Here is a 20,349-nt window from a genome sequence, read left to right on the forward strand (position 1 = left end):
TATGAAATTATGAATTTGTTTAGTTGTGTTTTGCTGCCATTCATAATTTACGCTGTCTCTCGCCTCTGCCCCTTCATTATGGACAGGTGACTGCAGCACCTGGATTATATTGGAGTTGGCTATTGGGGCCGGGTGAGCTTTTGGATTCAGTCAGCGCAGCCATACAGTTTTTGACTGCTTTTGATTATTATTATAGTTGTTTTCTTTGAGTGGCAAAAAGGGAACGAAATGAGCCGATATGATCTGTGTGTCATGTCATATTGCGGTAAGTAAATCTAAGTTTGTTTTGATTTTGGAAAATAAAGCGTCTTGATCAAGAGGAAAGAAAGTTTGCTGATTGCATGATCACATTAAACAACATCTGACAGATCTGAAGTGAGTCTAACTTGGATGCTTCTGAACCAAGAGCCAAACGCATCTTTATTGGAAAGATTGCGCTATTACATGGGGTTAACTGTCTTTTTGAAGACGCAACTCTTTGCTCCTTAAATAGTGAACCACCTCTACCAAAACGTAATATAATGTGGTTTTACACCACGTTTCACTGTTATACTTGTAAAGAAATAAAAAAAAAACATGCACCAGTTTTAGTTATCACTCATTACGTTCGTTACATTGTAACAGTTTATTACATTAAACCTAGAAGAAATACATAGAAGTTTTCTGTAACAAAATCTAAAACATCTGAATATGAATAATTTTGCACAAACTGAAAATATCATAAATCCTGATTCCTCTATACAACATTTACTAAAGCCTCCTTTTTATTGAATCACTGCCTTCCAGTTCACTTTCTGTGTGACTCAGCTTTAACATCTCCAAACATGCGTTCTATCACCAAACTTACTCTGTTCCACTGAACACAGGACCCCAGAGGGCTTGTAAACAGCAGGCAGGGGAACATGCACAGTGATGCACATAAGCATGTATGAATTCAAACGAACAAACAAACTGGCTCACTAGGCAGAGAGTTGGATGCATAGGGTTCACACATTCAAACATGTGAGCAGGATCAAGCCCAGGAAAAAAAAGGAAAATAGGGAAAGATTTCCTTTTCACTGTTGGAAAATGTATCTGCAGAGCTGTGATCTGAACGTCTTCAAACAGCTTTGGGGCTGAAGTGGAACAGTGAGTCAGCCCATCAGAAGCAGGCCTACATAATGCTTTTTTGACTGAATGGGAACAAACACCCACAGCCAGTATCTCTAAGGAAAAATCCTCCAGAAAAAAAAGAGGAGATTTAATGTACAGACATGATATCTGTATAATGTAAACAAAAAAATAAAATTTTGATGTAAAGTAAAAACAAAAAGGTACATGAAATGGGGACATTATTTTTGGGAAGTCAAAAAAAAAAAGGAAAAGATTTACAGTATTTAATGGGAATCGTGAGATTATAAGACAGGAAATATAAGGGGAATTTATATGGGAGGTGAGGATAAGAGGAGAAACGTATCTGAAAGCTGGAGAAACGTGGGAGGACTGGCAGTGCAGCAGCAGCTGGAGCCACATGAGGCAGATAGCCGCTGCATGGCTGAACGGAAGAGAAACTCGCTCCACGCAACACTGTGTTCACGCTGTGAAATAAACCGGCAACATCAAGGCCTGCCCTTCATCCAGTGCTGCATCAAAGGCTTCAGAAGCCACTGTTATCAAGGCAGAGGAACGCAGTAATTTCTGCTTCGCTTTATTACAGCCGCGTCATACAGCTTCCTGTCATGTCTCATTACAGGAGCCCGCAGAGCCGTCAGGATCAGCACGCCTAAGATGTAAAACAAAACTGTCAAAAATAGCTTTTTTGCATGATCCATCTTTCTGCCTACTGTATCCGTACGCACGTATGCATCTGGTCTCAGGTACATAAACCAGATATTTACTTTCACTGAATTAAGAGACAAAATAACACTGTTTTTTTTCCTTCGCATTTTGACATAAAATAAATCTTAGCTCAGTTAAAATTTCTAAACTTATTTCTACTTGCCAGAAGAGAAACAGAGGATGTTGTTATTCAGCTCCTCAGGTTATCTAAATTTTCTTTGTATTTGGCAGGATTGAACCCTAACCTGAGTGACTTGGGTCTGACCTGTTGGGTTTCATTCCAGCTGCTTCTAAAAAAAAAAAACAGTGTAATGGAGTTTTGGTCCTTGTTCCTCCTCCTTTCTTTAGCACTGAGATCTTTCTGATTGTCACTTTATTTTCCATTTACAAAAACCCTTTTGTTTCCAAGTTTGACCTCCCTGACCGAATCTTAGTGTTTCTATGTAGCCTTAATTCCTCATGATACCTTCTGTTTTGCACCTTCCCCACCTTCTGACCCCAGGAATGCTTTTGCAAAGTGCAATTTGCTGTTTTCTAATTGTTTTGGACGATCTGACTTCTTCTCCAAGTTTCCTTATGATGGTTGGACATTCACATGTTGATGGCTGATATCTTTTCTGACTTAATTCGATTTTGTTCTTGGTGTCACAACAGAAAGCAGTCTGAGATTTGGCCTTGCATCAACTGTCAGAATGCAAAAAGGCATCACATTATCAGCTGGCCTTTCCATAATGTTCAAAGTTATAACACTCTTTGTGTATATAAAAATCTGAATTTCAATTCATAGTTTCATTTCTGAAAATAAAATATTCATTAATTTTGTAAATTTTGCAGATATAGATATTCAAAGTTATCCTCCATGAGCTACAACTGGAAATATTAAATCTATTTAGAAAGTGCTGAAATTTTGTTTTTCTAATATAAAGGATGTAAACATCTGGTCTGAACTATATCTACTGTTGGATCCTGAGACTGTTCTCTACAGCTGACTCTAAAGAAGGTGAGCCCCTCAAAAAAAAATCCAGGTTTTAGTTTTTTTCAGGTGCAGGTACAAACATCGAAGCGCCAAGAGGCTTCAGAGTCTTGAAGAGCATGATGGCACATAAGGCCTCTCCCTGCAGCAGGTAAACTTTAATGAACCATATCCACATTTTTAAACTGTTGAATCACTCATCATAAAACACAATATAAGTGTATTTTCATCAAGCTAAAATGATCAATGCTGTATCCTTCTTCTGACATTTTCCAGAAAATCAACCTTGTGTTTCAGAATTAGCTTTCCCTGATATGTACAAATTGACCTCCACCAAGGGAAATTTTTTCCCCAAATTATGACTTTCCACCTATAGCTAAAACTCACACGTGATCTGGAATATTACCAAATTTGAATGAATTATTCAGTGGCGTGAGGTGCACCTCTGGTGACTTCAGTAAAATACCTCTAGACTTTTTGAGTCCAATGCTGAGGCTGTGAATAGTCACTGCTGCCACCCTCTGGTTTAGTGGGGAACTGCTTGGTATCCCTATCTCACAATGTTAGAAAATATTTTAAATTTCCTGTATCCAGATTATGATATGCATCATCACCAAAATACAATAAATTATTCCTTGACATGCGGGAAACCTCTGATAACAATATAATTAAAATCCATCCATAACTTTTTAACTTTCCATAACTTTAAGTTAGCCTGACAGACAGACTCTCCTAAATCCTTCTGGATTATCTCCATCCTAAATTAGAATTAGAGGTAATATTTGGCTCTAGAATGTTATTTATTTGATCACACAGACCATTACATTTTGGATAAAAAAAAGATTTATTTTCTAATGGATCAATATTGATGTTTTAAATGTACTATTCCCTAATATTATCGCTCATGTCCCTTTCACTAGTATTTAACAAATATTTGCATGTTTCTTCAATCATTAATGAAGACAATTAAGTGAAATTAAATTATAATGATACCTACTTTCCTTTGCTTTCTTTTCAAACCAAACTGATATGATTCCTTTCAGAGTCGATGCTTAATGATTCTAAAAATGAGGATTAGACAGGAATCTTCCTCTTTAATTGTGATTGGGATATAACGTAGGTTTCTATATAGTAAGACCTTTAATGTATTTTACTATACAAATACATCTTTGAAAAGCTAAAGTATTGTGACTTTTGTACATCTATGAGTTAAAGGTCTCCTTCATTAATGTTTAGTTTATTGCTGGGACTGATGGACCATTTTCTTTGTGGGAATTACTGTTGGGTATTTAGGGTTTTACATCATGAGATATTGATCTTTTTCAATATTCTGTAAATTTCTGAGAAACCCATTTTGAAATTTCATTATATGTAGTCAGTAATAATTAAAACATAAGAAACAATGAAGGGAAATATGTTTCTCAAAATAAAATACTATAAAAAAAACAACTTTCTGAAATGAGTTACATAAAACATTTCCACTAAAGTCTGATTAGCTCAGATTAACATGTAATTTAAAAAGCCTAATAGAGCGATATAAAAACCATATACAACCAAATAAGGAGCCAGATAACCTAGTTGGTTATCATGCAGGCTAACCTTTAAAATTAAATTGCAAAATGAAATCAAGGTCATAAAGTTTGGATTTCTACAGCAATAAAAAATCTTTCAAGAGATTTTTTTTGTGTGTGAAGGTAATAGTAACTTACTGTCTGGCCTGTCAGAGAGATCAGAGTCTTCTCTCTGCCTTTGTGTGCTCAGATCTAAGACATGAAGCATCCAGAGGATTCCAGTCTGTTTTGGCTGCAAAAAGAGACAGAAGTATTTTGGTTAAAGTCTTTCCCCCTGGTGTCTATAAGCTTACAGCTGGGGATTAAATCACAGGGCAGGATTAATGTCTCACAAAGGTAACTTCAAGTTTAACTTGGCTTTTGGAAAATAGTATCTTTATAAAAGGAATTTACCAAACAGCTATGGAAGTTTCTCAGTATTTAGAATAATGCATGAATATATCATAGGCCAGTGGATTTATGAAGTTTGCATAATCCTGGGGGTTCTGTGTTGTAAAAAAACTGATAAATCCTTTCAGAAACTTTTTAACCATTATTGTGACATTACCGTAAAAAACTCTTCAGGTCGTTAGACAGGCTTACAATTTTTCATCTGATGGGCAAAGACCTGGTCATGGCAGCTCCCAAAGCATTGGAGGGATCTCATTCATTCAAGGTAAGGATTGAAATGAATTCTCTGTCATTAGTTGCCGTTTAAATGAACGAATAAGAAACTCAAGAAGGAGGAAGATGCCATCAAAAGGCTTATGGTAAAATTAAAGGTCCTGCAGGATTTGTTCTCAGGTACTGGTGGAGAAGTTAATATAACATTGCTTAAAGTTAAAAGAATAATAGAATGAAATGAATTGTTCTCAGAAATGCATTTTTAACCCCAAATCTAGATTGATTTGTGTCTAATCTGCCTTCAGCAGCAGCTAATAACACCAAACCTCAATGTACATGCTTATTATTTTAGGCACTTTTCAGTCTGCTAATGAATAAAAAAACTTTCCAATATTTTAACTTTGGTTGTTTTGCTGAAACGGCTCTAGAATCATTATTTTTTTCCCCTCCACATTACTATAAACCGTTTCAAAGCTAGAAATGCTATTTGAGTCAGTATGTTTTCTTTCTTGCTTTGAACCTGAATAGGTACCTGATCATGTAAATCAACCAAATTTCAGAATCTCCTATGATTAACAATGTATAGTTTCAATTTAATTTCTGAGAATGCCAAAAAAAAAATTCTTTTTAAAGCTTCAAGCATTTTCCATAACCATGTTTTTAGTGTATTAAATATGAACTAACAGATTTTTCTCTAAAATATATTCATCTTTTAAGATGAAATCTCCAAAAGTATCATAATGTTTGCTGTATTTATATAGCTTTTCTCCAAAGATGCTTGAATACTTAAACGTTATTAATGGCACCCATAGAGGTTTTATTTTAGTCAAATCTTTTTCTGCAGCTCAACTACATGATAGAGCAACTTTAATCCTTATTAGACAGATAAATGGTCGTTATCAGCTGTCATTGCTCTCATAATGTGGTTTTAATCTACTGCATGTCTGATGGGTCAAACTGCTCCAGCTTATAGATCAGATGGAAAAGATATCAACTCTAATCACAGATGATCATCACAACACAAACAGGATTATGTGGGCGGCTTGATGTGATGGTGAAAACAAATGCAGCATCTGAACTGGTGTTGGTAGGTGAAATGTTTCCTTTCAATGGAAGTTATCTTGTTGCTTACGCTGAAAAAACATGACCTGCTGCAAAACATATATATTTTTTTTATTTAAATATTGGTGTTGATTGATTAAAATTCTTATCTTAATGAATTAGACTGCAAAATCTTTTATTGAACTGATAAATGTAAAAAAGTTGTAGGAATACAGCAGTTTTAAAGTGTCTGCCTCTTACAGATTTCATTAGAGAAATTATTTTATTTGTGTTTCAACAGGCTGAAAACAACAAAATACATTGTTATGAGTGAAAATAAATGTTGATAAAAAAAAAAGAACATACTAGTGCTATACTGTGCTTTAAGCTCAGTTAATCATGCAAACTGAGACCTCAGGAGTTTAAGATGTAGCTCTTTGTTTTTTGTTATTTTTATTTCTGGTTGAATCTTTGAGTTAATTTAACCAGGACATCACTGGGTTCAATGTTTTCCACATGTAAATAACCATCTCCTTGTAGAATGAATGTTTGCAAACAGGCTTTTGACCAATTAATAAATCGGCTATTTCTCTAAGGTCATAGAATATTAATACACTAGACACACAAATAATAACTGTGCTTCTAAAGAAGGGCTTTTATCTGCAAATGATCAGTTATTTCAGAGTTTTCCATGTTTGCTTCTCCTTTCATTGTGTGCAGAAGTTTTAAAAACAACATTCTAACTTCTGTAACAATTATGTCTGGTCTGTTTGCAGTTTTGAGATTAGATTTAATTGCTTTTAAAAGCTGATCAAGTCACTTTTGCTAAAATACATGCACACCTGTTGAAAGAGGGTATTAAATCTGCTGCATTAAATCTAAAAAAACAACATTTTTTCCTAACCAAATAATGAAGAAGGCAAGCACGTTGATTCAAAAAAGCTGAACCGTAGACCTCCTATACTCACCAGTATGCTCAGCCTCCTTTCAGCAATCATCCTCTCTCTCCTTCTTTTCTCTTTTTTTTCAGAAAACAAAAGCAGGGGGAACTTCAGAGGTTTTTCTTGTACGGGGCCTCATGACTTCATTTTGACATATTTTAGAGTCCTGTAAAAATATGATCATGTTAAAACAGATTGTTTTATATTACATTAATATAAAAAGCATAAACAGACTAATAACATGATGCATATTGATAGACATCTTTCTGTGTTTGAGCTCCGCTGATTGAATTCTCTTACAATCTCAGAAGTCATTTTCCAAATCATCATCAACACGCTGTGTTAGCACAGTCTGGTTGGTAGGGGCGGAGTGTCATATTACACACAAGTTATCACTATTAGTGCTAAAACTCTCACCCCGCACAAGAAGGGCAGTCGAAAAAAACCCCACTGCTGATGTAGAGAATTTGAATTCCAGTTTAATTCTTCCTCCTCTTCCTTGGCTCATGTTGTGCCCTAAGGTTCTATTTCTAGGTTTTCTAGAGATGGAGGCCTGCTTTGTGTGAGTCCACTTTAGATTCTGGTTTTACTCAGATAGGAAGCTGTTCTGATCTTTTCAAACATGCTCTTATATAATCTCCCCTTGCTTAAGGTTTACATCTTTTACATCAGCTATCATTTAGTCTTTTTGTGACATCATCAATAACACCATCTAATTCCATTGAGGCTAATTTTTAGTTAACAAGAAATGTAGAAGTCCTTCTATTCGATATTTATGATAGAATAAAAATATAAAACAAAAAAGTACATACCTTATTTGTGTCACCTCAAAATAAGGAGGTGAATTTCTTCCCAAACCCAGAGATGGCTGCAGGAAAAGCAAGCAGAATAACATTAAATACATGAGTTTTAAGCAGTTAAGGAGCAGCTATTAAACTCTTTGACATTACTGTGTGAAGTCTGGAGATGATCCCCTTTATGTATGTGAGTTTAAACGAAGCCTATGCGGAAGTTTAACTGAAGAAACTGAATTACTTGCCCTCATCATCAGAGGCTCATCTGTCTCTGACGCAAACCAATCAGCTTTGAACAGCACCTCTAAGACGTCTAATCAGCGTTCATCTTTAAAGGTCTTTAAGTTTGCTACCCAGCCAAATGCAAGCAGTGGTTGCGCTATGTGTGGTATTGACTCAGATGACCCTAATTTAACCCACCTCCATCGTAGCTAAGCTCCATCTGGCTTTCCCACAGTGCTTCTTCAACCTCTCCCCTATCAGTGTCATTCCTCCCGGACTCTTACTGCATTCTCATCTAAACCGGTCCGGCAGCAGACCACCATGTTGAGCCTGGTTCTGTCAGAGGCGTCTTCCAAAGAGGGAGTTTTTCCTCTCCACTGTCGCTTCATGCTTGCTCATCATAGACAGGTTCATGCTGTGTTATCCAAGCTGGACTTCAATCTTCCCAGGTCCCTGAGTGAACCACCGGTATCAGCTCATGAAGTCTACTGGATCTCTCCATACATCTAAAGCACATTGTCTCACCAGCAGTCTACAGACTGACCAACTTCATTTATCTGCACTCCACTACTAGTTTCAGGCCTGGGGGGGAAAACATCCCTGGTCTCATACACCTGCATATGCATATAAAGTAAAATCCAGCGCTAATGTTTCCTGCAGAGGTCTGAGCGCCAAAGTCTTAAAATAATTGTGTCGTTTAAATGATTCTAATTGTGTTTTTCTTTCCGTGTGACTTTTTTAGATTGAACTTCTCTCTCTGTTCCTCTTTTAATGCTGTATCACTGGTTTTTAATGACACCGCTGACCACTTGGTAGCTGATGATGCTACAGGAGTATACTTTCTTCCCCAAATGGTGAAATGATCATTATTAAAAATATTTTTTTTAAATGTGATATCATGGAAAACGTAGTCCTCTGTGTTTTGACACAGCAGCAGGCTCTTCATTTTACACCCTTTATTAGCATAAATATACAATACAATATACATATATATAGGCTATATATATAGCCTATAGAAGTGATGCATTTTCCTCTTATATGGAATTGAAGAGTAATTAAACACACTTCATTTTTTTATACTTAGAACCACATCACACATATAGTTTTGGTTCTTTTAGTCTTGAGCCTTTTGCAAATTGTAATCTTTTCAGATACGCAGTTTGAAAAGCAGACTGTTCTTGTTTTGTTACTGTTGTTTAACTAGTTTCTCTGTAAAAAATATATATTTTCTAAGGCAAATTTCCTCCACTTAATTTAACATGTCTTAGAGCATAACCATTAGGATAAATAAGAAAAAACACCATAAAAAACCCCCGGTTTGTTTGTCATACCTTCTCCCAGTTTGCCGGCCTGCTCAGCAGCGCTTCCAGGCAGGATCTTGGAAAACATGCCTTCCCCCTCCATGCCAGGCTGACCTGCTGCTGCACTGCCGATACCCCCGGGTCTAGGAGCCGCTTTAGAGCCTGAACAGAAAGACAGAGGATGAGGGGCAGAAATAATAAAGGTAGAGACAAGGGACAGAGGACGACCCGAGTAGGAAGGGTTCAGTGGTGGTGAAAGTGGAGGCTGTGTATTATTTACTGAATATGGCACATCGTTGGACCAGAAAATAAAATGAAAATGGTTGAAACAGATTAGAGAATAACAGGGCTGTTTGTTTACACTTCAGGGGAAAATGATTTATCATAGTGTCCTATTTTTTTTTTTATCAAACAGGAGATCATTGTAATTCTCCAATGTACCCTTTGTACATTCTCCTCTATGTACAAATGTTTATATGTTTCAGAAAGTATTGCAGAATTTTAAAGGATTAGTTTATTGTGCATTATTAATTATTGATAAAAGTGTTTTAATTAATCATCTTAAGAGGATCTTGCTTGCCTGTGCTTGTGTGCGCTGTTCATAAAAAAGCAAGTCAAAGCTGTAGTTTAAAGGTGTCAGAAAAATACAGATTTTACAGATACAGTATCTTTACTTGGGATTGCTGGGGAATATTCCCACATCTATATATCATGATTTATTTGGGGCTCAAAACATTTCAATACTTGATAACTTTTAAAGGTGTTAAGTTGACTTTAATAGGTAAGAAATACATTTTTTTATTTACTGATTAAAAAAAAATCAAACATTTAATGGTGCCTTTTAAATGATGTTCAAGTTTTAGTTTAATATAATCCCCATTGTGAGATTAGCCTAACTCTTGAGTCTAATAACCATTCAGTTGACATAAAATAACATCTGAATTGAATTGAATTTGTTAATTTGTTACTGTTATTTATGTGATACATAAGGGTGTTTGCTACCAAATAATAATTTATGCAAATTTACTAAGCAAAGCATCTACCAATCTACCACATAATGGATAACATAAGCTGTATCGTGGGAATGTGTGTCGGTCTGTGTTGTGATTAATAATCACCTATGCCTGTAAGTGGGGGCTGGCCGGCTTTTGAGGCCATGACAGGCGCCGCTTTCGCCCCAATCGCTGTCGCTGGAGGTGTGTCGATCTTCATCTGTAGATGGAAGGAAAGACAAATTTAGCTGCATTTAGCTCCATTTAACCACAAATACCTCTTATATGGAGGACTATAGGAGAGAAGGAGTGTTATGTAATCTGGATGTGGGTGACAGATGGAAATCATAGGGATCCAGTATTCATCTGCTATCACAAAAACCTGAATAAGACAGCAAGACAGTAATTAGACAATGACAACACAAGACAGAAAGAAATAATAATAATAAAAAAAACGGAATCGGACACAGCAGAGAGGAGAGAAAGACATTCTTTTATCGAGCTGTCAAAGCGCACTGAAAACTGACTTGCATGGATGAGGAGTCTCATGGCTGTTTAGTGTCACTCTAACATTTCGGCTGTGAAATATCAGATCTCCCAGATTCTAAGACTAATTTGAATAATTATTGTACAGAATTTACCATAGCGCCTAAAAAAATGTTATCTAGATATCAAATATAGAAAAGGACAACTTTATTTTTTGAAAGAAATCAAATTACAGCTGGAAAAATAATAAACAGACAGTAAGAGTTATAACCTCCATCTTTAACCGGAGAGGTTTTTTACAGCAAAATACAGCATTTGGGCCAAATTAGTTAAAAAAAAATCTACTTTCTATCTTCTCTTCTGCTTTTCTACAAATGTCATGGCAGCTGGCAGCTTAATAAAAACAGAATCAAAATGGTCAAAATGTTGCACAACCGTTTGCTCACACTTTACAATCCAAATTATGCAACAATAAGAGATCATAAGTTGAATTTTATTTAATGGTGCCTTTCAAGTGCACAGGAAAGTTGTCCTCAACTTTATACATTTTGTTTAGACATATTAAATATCAAATTATTTTAAAACTGTAGTGCTAATTTTTGATCCCATAAAATGATGTGGGCCTGAGTCAGTACTGACCTTATTTTACATCACATAAAAATCTATCTATACAGCATGACTGTCAATGATGTTTTTTTCCATCCTCCATCGTATATGTGTAATGATGCAGGAGACATACTATGGCGGCTGATATACAAATGTGCAGCTAATGGACATACATAATGACTGATGCAAACACATCAAGGCAAAAAAGAATGCAAAAGAAAAACCCTGCAAGGAAAAATGCTGCAATCCCAGAAAATGCGAGAAAAGCAAAAGATGCTGAATATAATAATATAAATGAGAAAAAAAATAAGCTGTAAACTTTATCTAAGACCATCAGTCCATTAATGCGATCTTTAAAAAATAGTTTGATGAAAGACAGAAAAGTTTAATCTTTTTTTAAATAAGTGGTTGTAATACTTTACCCTATACAGTACGTTCCTATGCATACTGTCACACAAAGAACCATGGGAAACCTTATAGCTCCTATGCTGTGCAAAGGAATATCGTATTGGCTTCCTCTTTTAGCTTCTTCCTCAATGCCAACCCTATCCGGACACCACTTACACGCATGTCCGCTTTGGCTCAAGTATCACATCGTATCTTACCATTTTGAACTAATCGAATGGTACGCTTGTTCTTTTAATGGTGAGCTTCACTGCAAAAACAATCTTGAAATAAGTCAATATCTCTTAAATTAAGTGTATTTACCTTTGAATATGTAGATAAGATTATCTGTAAATGGAATGAGTATTTCTTTTCCTAAAATAAGATAATTAGATAATATAGACCTAAAATAAGACAATACAATTGTTTTATATTTTAAATCCAAATTTTCTTGTTCCATTGGCAAAGTATCTCACTTACCTTCTCAATTCATGAACAAATGCACTCAATTTAAGACAAAATGACTTACTTAGATTTAGATTTTTTTCTAGCACTTTCCTTTTGCTCCTATTTTCTGTATTTCTATAATATTTTTGTTGCACTTGGTTTTGGTTCTTATGTGTTTTAAGAGTTTGTATTACTTGTGTCTGTGGGGTGTTTTGGTTTTTTGCAGCATGTTTGCTTTTGTGAACCACAATAATGTAACTGAAGAAACACACTTAAAAACACACACTTAAAAATGTGGATAATCTGGGAAAATGGCTGAAAAGAATGTAAAAAAAAATAATTGCCAAATTTGCCATTAATCTTGAGGTGTTGCAGGCAGTGGCACCTCATTTGTGAAGCCCTATAAGGCAATTTGCAGCATAAAGAGTTTTAATTTAATACAGCTACTTTACCGAATTATCAATAAATGCAATTCATTTAAAAATACTTTACAGACCCAAAAGAGAAATACAATTTTACATATTCTTAAATCTAAATAAAAAATCCTATTTTAGGATTTTGGTTTCCTGTCTATCTCTCTGGGTACTCCGCCTTCCTCCCACAGTCCAAAAGCAACATGACTGTAAGTTTAATTGGCTTCTCTAAATACTCCTTAGGTGTGAGTGTGTGCATGAATGATTGTTTGTCCTGTTTGTTTCTGTGTTGCCCTGCGATGGACTGGCAACCTGTCCAGGGTGTACCCTGCCTCTCGCCCGTGGACCGCTGGAGATAGACACCAGCACCCCTCACTACCCCGCTTAAGATAAGCATGATGGAAAATGGAAGGATGAGTTTTCTGTCTAAACTTTTGGGCCATTTTCATCTAAAATTCAAGCATAAAATGAAATGAAAAATACAAGATTTAGTGGTGGAACCACATCATGACTATTTTTGGATTGGTAAGAACTAACATGGCCTTCTGTGAACAGAACACATTCATATGATCACCTACTGAAGCTAAAATCAATGACTATCATCACAACCTCACGCTTCTCCTGAGAAATTGTTTTAAAAGGGTTGATGGATTAAAGACAGGAATAGATTTTAGCAAATCTTTAAGCGCCAGTTTCTTGGGCGTCTAGCAGACAGTGAATCAGCCCCATTGGTTATCAGCTTCCTCTGTGTTAATGAAGGTGTTAGATAAGGCCTGCCAGCAGACGCACATCAGAATTTCAATAAACTCTGAAAGAGGACAGGGTGTGGTCTGCAAAAACGCTTTTCGAAGGCAACATAGTGACAAACAGAAGGACAGAAAAAGGGGAAAAACATTAGCAGACTAAAATTTAGGAGTGAATGACTGAAGATAAATAGTTTTCTATATCAGATGGCAAGAAAAAATGTATATACCTTATTAAATAACAAATACAAGTAATTTAAGCTTGCAAAAAAACCTACTTCATATAAGAAAAGTTTTCTTTTATTTTCAAATAAAAATTGCATTATTGATTTCAAAAGATTGTTTGACAATAACCTACTTCGACGCTTCAAAGCTTTGACTTACTAAGACACAACGATTTTCTCTATCAGCGCAGTGCTTTGAATGAGACTAGGAAAGCACAGAGCTGGAAAAAGGTATTCTAAAAAGAAACAATTTTTTGCATGTTGAGTTATTTGAGAAGTTCATCCGACCCGTGAGAGAGAAGCATACTTTCAGCTGATAACAGGAAGGTTGGACTGAGTAAACCCAAGTTTGCTTTTTTACCTACATTACTTTCAACCTTTACAGCAACTGCTTACCCTATACTCCGAGGTCGCTTTTACCATCCAGTGTCATTTATAAATAAACTTTTTTATTCTATTCTTACAGCCTTCATAGTAACAAAAAAGAAGATGAAGTTGTTTAAACATTTTTTAACAGGCCAACGCTTTAACAAAAACTCATCAAAGGTGATTAGACACAACATTCTGTTTGTTGTAACTCCCCTGGAAAACAATAAATGACGGGAAAAAGCTAACTATGTTCAAAAGTGAGAATTGTGCATTTGACTACTTTTTCTTTGTACTACTCACCATAGTTGACGGTGTGGCTCCTGCTGCACCGGTTGGCCTAGCCTGCCCCATGGGCCCGCCAGCTGGTCCCATTTGTCCCGGCTTTGCCTGGGCCTGACCCATTCCCATGCCCATGCCCATGCCTTGACCTTGGGTTGGGGTCTGCTGCTGGAGGCCTGTGGTTGCTGTTGTACCAGGTTGTCCTGGTCTGACTGCAGATGTCTGGGCCTGTTGTTGGAGCTGAGTCCTCTGTCCTTGGGTCCCATCTGACTGGGACCCGGGGCCTCCCTGTCGTCCTGATCCTGGGGGCCCACCAGCAGAGCCCTGAGCTCTCCCAGAACCACTGCCAGACCTGGAGCCTATATAGAGGTAAAAAAGTAGATTTTCTTTAAAGCAAACCTACTCAGAAACTGATTCCTCTTACTATAAAAAGAGTAAATAAATTCAAAAATCGAACACCAAAAAGATGGTCTATGTCTTACTTATCAAGTCAGTAGAAATATTACTTTTCATTTGGATTTCAAGCTAAACAAAACATATTCCATGATTGTGAAGTGAAAGGAAGTGAAAAAGATTCTCAATTTGGAATAAATAAAATTTTTTCCTAGAATCCCTGGGAAAAAAAACATTTCTAAGGACCAGGATCCTGATTCACAAAGTGTTAAGACTAAAAGTAGCTCTTAGTGACGTCATTTTAGACAAAATTGTAGATTTTCTCATTATCTTAATGTTTTTGTTCGATAAGACTAAAGCTATTTAAAAAGCACCTTGAGCCTGAACAGAGCTCTTAAAAAGATAAAATGTAAAAAGTATGAGGGAGGAGGACTTTAAGTCACTGTAAGAGTATTTTAGGCAGAGATGATTGTTGCAACAGAGAAAGCTATTTGGCCAATCCACAACCTAAATAGTAGAAAAATAAGGACACCTTCGTTACCAATCCTGCCATTGATAATACTCAGACAAGAAACTTAACAATCCCCATAGGAGGGAATAAATTCCAGCGCCCGCACAGTTTAAAGGTGCAGCTGTTTTGATGTCATTTTATTAGAGACCAATGAACGATGATAAAAATCATTAAAAAATCGCATGTACAAAAGTAGAACATGCAATACAATATATATGATACTAAAGAATTTTAACCATATAATAGAAAATTCTCTTATTTATGGACATTTTAAGATAATTGGTAAAAGTCACATAAAAAAATAGCATAATTACACAAAAACTGAAGTACATTGATATACAAAATATAGTAAAGCCTACACAGAAGGAAGATAGATTAAAAAAAGTACATTATATTGTCACTATTTCGTTGAAGTTGATCAATCAGTCAGTCAGTCAGTCAGTCAGTCAGTCAGTCAGTCAGTCAGTCAGTCAGTCAACTAGCCTCAATGATCATCTAAAAAATAGATGTGCAATGCCATATCCTCTCTGGCTTCTTTATTTTTGGAAAGTAGTTTTTCTCATTTCAGGCAGGCATACCAACACAGAGAAATTGCCACATGTGCTCAGAAATGTGCCTCAAACGCCTTGTTTTCCGCATCATGATCCCTGGACCACTTTATTCTTTAACACTCTTCTATTCTATTACCAGACAGTGCTGTGCTCTGAGGTCTCTTTTCATTTCAGTTTTCTCCACCTCCACCAATTTGCCAATTTAATGGCTTTAAACCAGAAGGCACTTAAAGTACAATACTGACAGGTCAATGCATCTTAATCTCAAATGCATGAACTAGTGAAATAACCAACAAGGGGAGAAAACATAAAGGAGAAAATAATGAGGATGAAACAAAAGTACATTCAAACATTTTGATAATTTATGACAATTTAATTTGGCTAAGTTTTAATATCATGGGAAAGATTTGTTGATACTGCATAAATTCTACAATTTGTTAATTCATCTTTAAGAGTGCATTTTTCTTTAGATGTTTTTGTTTCTTGTATTAACGAATCACAACTCTTAGAAGACAGCTTTACACACAGCAATAGGGTCAGTTATGCTTTCATAGTGAGATAAAGAAAACCTGAGGTCTTCTTGCTTCTCAGCTGCACCACTGGCAGGATTTTTTAGGCCGGTATAGGAGCGCTCTGAGACAACTGAAAATCTTGGTGAATATGGGCACAGATTTCTTAGATGTACAACTAATGTAATCCAGTCAACCGATTGTTTAAACTGAGCAGTGGATTTCTGCACCTACTCCAAAGATTTCATAGGCTTGTTGCTATTCTTGTTTAACCCTGCACAGTAAGATATCGCAAAATGTTCTGCATATTTCTTTTATAAAAACAACCCTGCAGTAATATCCGATATCAGTAATGTTTTGCGCATCATTCTTCAGAACCTTCCTTCGTCTCTATAATGTTTGTCGAATAATTTTTTTTAAATGCTCCAAGGCTTTTACAGAATAGCCATATTCATTTAAGTCCTTTAGGCTACTTCCTTCAGGAGCTGCAACTACAAGTGGCACTGTACACCTACCCCAGAATAAATCAATAAAAAATCACTTTGTGAGGCTTTCTCTTGCCAAACTAAAGCAACATTTCATGGATAGTATAGGGTTTATTTTACTTATATCATAAGCAAATGAGCAAAAGCAGCAGGTCTAGGAATACAATAAGCACTAACCTGCTAAAGAACATGTCCATGATGCTGCCTTCAGCATAAACAGAATGTTATACTCAATATTGTTAATTAAAAAGTATTGATCTCTGGGGGATAGAGGAAACACATTTAACCTGAAAAGTAAAATTTACTAAATATTACTTTAGAACATGGACCTTTTCTAGGATCAGAGAGCAGATCATAGCACATTCAAAACACTGCAAAGGTCTTCTCTGTGCATTGGTTCTAGCATGATTTATTTTCTTATCTATCCAGTATTGTCAACAATAAGGCAGAGTTTTTAAAGGTTTTTCCTACAGTAATCTACTTCCTAACCTCATGAAGTTAGTCTTGGAAAAGTGTTAACTTTGGTGGCTGTTCTAGATTGTAAGCATCCGGGAAAAGGCTATATATAGATTTACATATTCCCATGTATTCTGATTGGTTTGTCAAAAAAGTCAAAATGTCAAGGAATTGTAATCAGTTCTCTTCTGTTTCTTGTTTTTACACATATTCTATTGCAATTACCTAATTTAACAGGGCTTGCATTTTTAAGAAATGATAAGCCCTCAAGCAGTTTTTTTTACAAAAACAAAACAATGGGATACCCTAAAGATGGTATACAGCAACTTAGAGGCTTTTAAAGCAATAGTTGCACTTTTGAGAGAAAGTGTGAAGAAGCATATCTTATTTTTCAATGTTTGCAAGATTTTCTGGCCTTTTGTACTTTAGATTTTCTTGGCAAGAGGGATTTTAGGGTGTACATTATCTTCAAAGACCTCTTCATATTTAATGTTCTCTTTATTCTATAAAAAGATGACGGAATTATACACCAGATGTTAACATAAAAACAAACCAAAACAAATTTTGCAGGAGGGCGCTTAAATGTTATGGTACAAAGCAGTCCAATGGATTCTGTAGCCCATTTTAGTTATAAAATAAAACTGCAGCCAATAACCCCCCTTTATGGTCATTTTGTCCTCTTAAATCATAAATAGGGTATTATCATGGGATCCTGGGTCCTGCAATGTATTTGCTTATGCATTTGGGATTTCTGAATTCAAAATTTCTCATTGTAAGACCTATAGGATTAAACTGAGAGATAAAACATTAAGGAGCATATTGTGGTTTACATGCACCTCTTTTATATATATTTTGTGCTTTAATTGCAATACATTTTGCTGAGGTTAGTCTTCTTGATGATATTATACGCATCAAATTATGCTCTTAATTTGGGGTTTCCTGCCTTAAGTGGAGAAGGTCAAGTATCAGATCGGACAAATCAGTGCCGCTGCCCCTGTAACGCAGGCACAAAGACTAAAGATGAAGCCCTCAATTTGCTGTTTGCTTCTCCTAACTTAATCATTAAACATGATATCAGGGTCATGACTTAAAGAACAAGATCAAAATATCATTGGCTGAATAGAGCTTCCTCTGCAGGGTGGCTTGGCAATCCCTTAGAGATAGGGTGAGGAGCTTGGCCATCAAAGAGCTGTTTGAGATGGAGCTGCTGCTCCTTCACATCTGAAAGAATCAATTGAGGTGGCTTGAGAATCTGTTGTAGATGCCCCCTTGAAGCTCCCAGAACACCCTGGACATCATTCTCTAAGAGAAGCTGGCATAGATCTCTAAAGCAAGGGAAGTCAACTGTCCCAGCTGAGAATGCTGCCCATTCCACCCAGTCCCAGATAAAGCAGAAGATAATGAGTACAAGTAAGAGATTTTGTCAAGCAAAGAAAGTCTGAAATAAAATAGACACTGAGAGATCATACTTCCAAATGGGACCTTAAAAATGAACTGTGAGATATGAAAAACACATAAATATAATGGAAAGAAAAGAATTAGAGATAGACTGACGCATCAACCAGCGGGTATTTTTGGCTGATATTGGAGTTTTTTTCTTGGATCAATATTGGGCAATACATTCATGCATTGGCTGATTTAATTGTGCATTTAGCAATCATGTCTTGAGGGACCTGCATTGCTATTCCCTCTGGAAACCCACCAATAAAATGTTTTTTTCATTGGTTTAAGGTTTTGGCTTACCTATTTCATCATCATGAATCATTGAATCATTGTGTCATTATTACGTATATGGAAGATGAAAAAGCAGTGGAGTTAAAAAAGGCAATATGGGCTTAAATAATCAGCCCCGAAAATCAGCAGCACATATCAGAACCAAAATTAGAGCCAGACTGATTAATGAGGCCGATTTTAATCATTAATTGAGATCGGCCAAAATCTGGTCGATATAAAAACACTTTGCTACAAACAGCTTAAAGAAAGTTAAGCTGCTTGATGTTTTTGCTCCTCTGCCCCTCTCTTCCTGATTGCTGAGCTGTTCTGCATTGAGCAAGTGCTTGCTTGCTCAATCTAATATAATCAAGTTGACTGAAATTAGCAGATTTAAAGATTTACCTGGTTGTTGTCCCTGCATGTCTACTTGGCCCTGGGACTTGCTGCGTGAGGACCTGTGTGGATCTCCCTGCCTTGAAGATCTTTGGCCATGATGATGTCCAGAAGGATCCCTGGAGTAGTCTGAAGAGTGATACCCTCCAGACCTGGACTCACCACGCCTTCCTGATGATGAAGAACGTCCTGAGGGGTCATGGCGCATAGATGGATCTTTCGGATGCCCCTTAGATGACCTTGAGGATCTCGGCTCATCTGAGTGACGGGTGGAAGAGTGGCGGCTAGAACTGCCATGGTGCCTGTGGTCACGTGATGATGAGTGCCGACCGCCATGACTGTACTCATCCTGCGGCCACAGATCCTCCTCAGGAGGTTCATCATAATCATGGTAGGTGTGCTTTATACCATGCCGACTCCTTCCAGAGTGGCTGCTGCCGTAGTGTCGAGAACTGGAGCGTGGTTTCTCAAACCAGTCAGTTTCTTCCTGGCCCAGATGGTAGGCTTTGGAAACCGAGAGCAGATCACAATCAATCTCCATGTCGTTTGGAGAGAGCGGCATGCAGGCTGTAAGAAGGAAAAGGGCAAAAGGAAGACAAACCGCATGCAAAAAGAAAGTAGGTAGGGGAAGACACAGAAAGAAAGGCAAAAAGTAAAGTTTTACACTCATGCACATATTTACTGCACAGAATACAACACAAGTTAAACATGACATCATAAACACTGCAAAACTGTCAGGTAGACAAGAAGTTTGTTTTAAGATTTAGCTGCTAACTGAATGCAAGAAAGAACTTTCCAGTAGTTTGGATCTTTCTCCTTGCATAGTTAGTGTTGATGGAAGACTGAAATAAAGCATTCAAGGTTCAATTTTGATTCTAGATAGAACATTTTGTTTAGACAAAATTTTTGCAGTGTTGACATATATCTCTTAAATAATAAAAAACCCATTAACAACACAACAGAGCCAATAACTTGTTGAAGAAAAAATATTGCCATCGTGCAAAGACCTCTCAAGTCAGTCAGAGTTGTGAAGACAAAGACGACCACGCTGAAGAACCATGCGAGTGTCGGATAAAGAAACGACTGGACGAACAGGCGGAAGGACGGACAGACAGGCACAGACAGACAGCA

The 20,349-nt window shown here is 36.6% G+C and overlaps 1 protein-coding gene across 2 annotated transcripts in view; it reads right to left on the reverse strand.

Annotated features, from left to right (window-relative positions):
- LOC107099967 (protein bassoon-like) overlaps positions 1 to 20,349 on the reverse strand; it is a 99,464-nt gene that overhangs the window by 7,878 nt on the left and 71,237 nt on the right. Inside the window, exons 9-15 of one of the 2 annotated variants that reach the window (XM_015398303.1) lie at positions 19,228 to 19,722; positions 14,229 to 14,566; positions 10,383 to 10,476; positions 9,295 to 9,426; positions 7,760 to 7,815; positions 6,975 to 7,113; positions 4,501 to 4,594 (exon numbers count right to left, since the gene is read on the reverse strand). In XM_015398303.1, coding sequence (XP_015253789.1) covers positions 7,775 to 7,815; positions 9,295 to 9,426; positions 10,383 to 10,476; positions 14,229 to 14,566; positions 19,228 to 19,722 — 1,100 coding nt within the window. In that variant the 3' untranslated portion in view covers positions 4,501 to 4,594; positions 6,975 to 7,113; positions 7,760 to 7,774. Of the gene's footprint in view, positions 1 to 4,500; positions 4,595 to 6,974; positions 7,114 to 7,759; positions 7,816 to 9,294; positions 9,427 to 10,382; positions 10,477 to 14,228; positions 14,567 to 19,227; positions 19,786 to 20,349 lie in introns of both variants that reach the window. The other variant, XM_015398302.1, reaches the window with a different exon arrangement.

This window comes from Cyprinodon variegatus, unplaced genomic scaffold (assembly GCF_000732505.1).
Source record: "Cyprinodon variegatus isolate N-32 unplaced genomic scaffold, C_variegatus-1.0 Scaffold925, whole genome shotgun sequence".
Classification (NCBI taxonomy): Eukaryota; Metazoa; Chordata; class Actinopteri; order Cyprinodontiformes; family Cyprinodontidae; genus Cyprinodon; species Cyprinodon variegatus.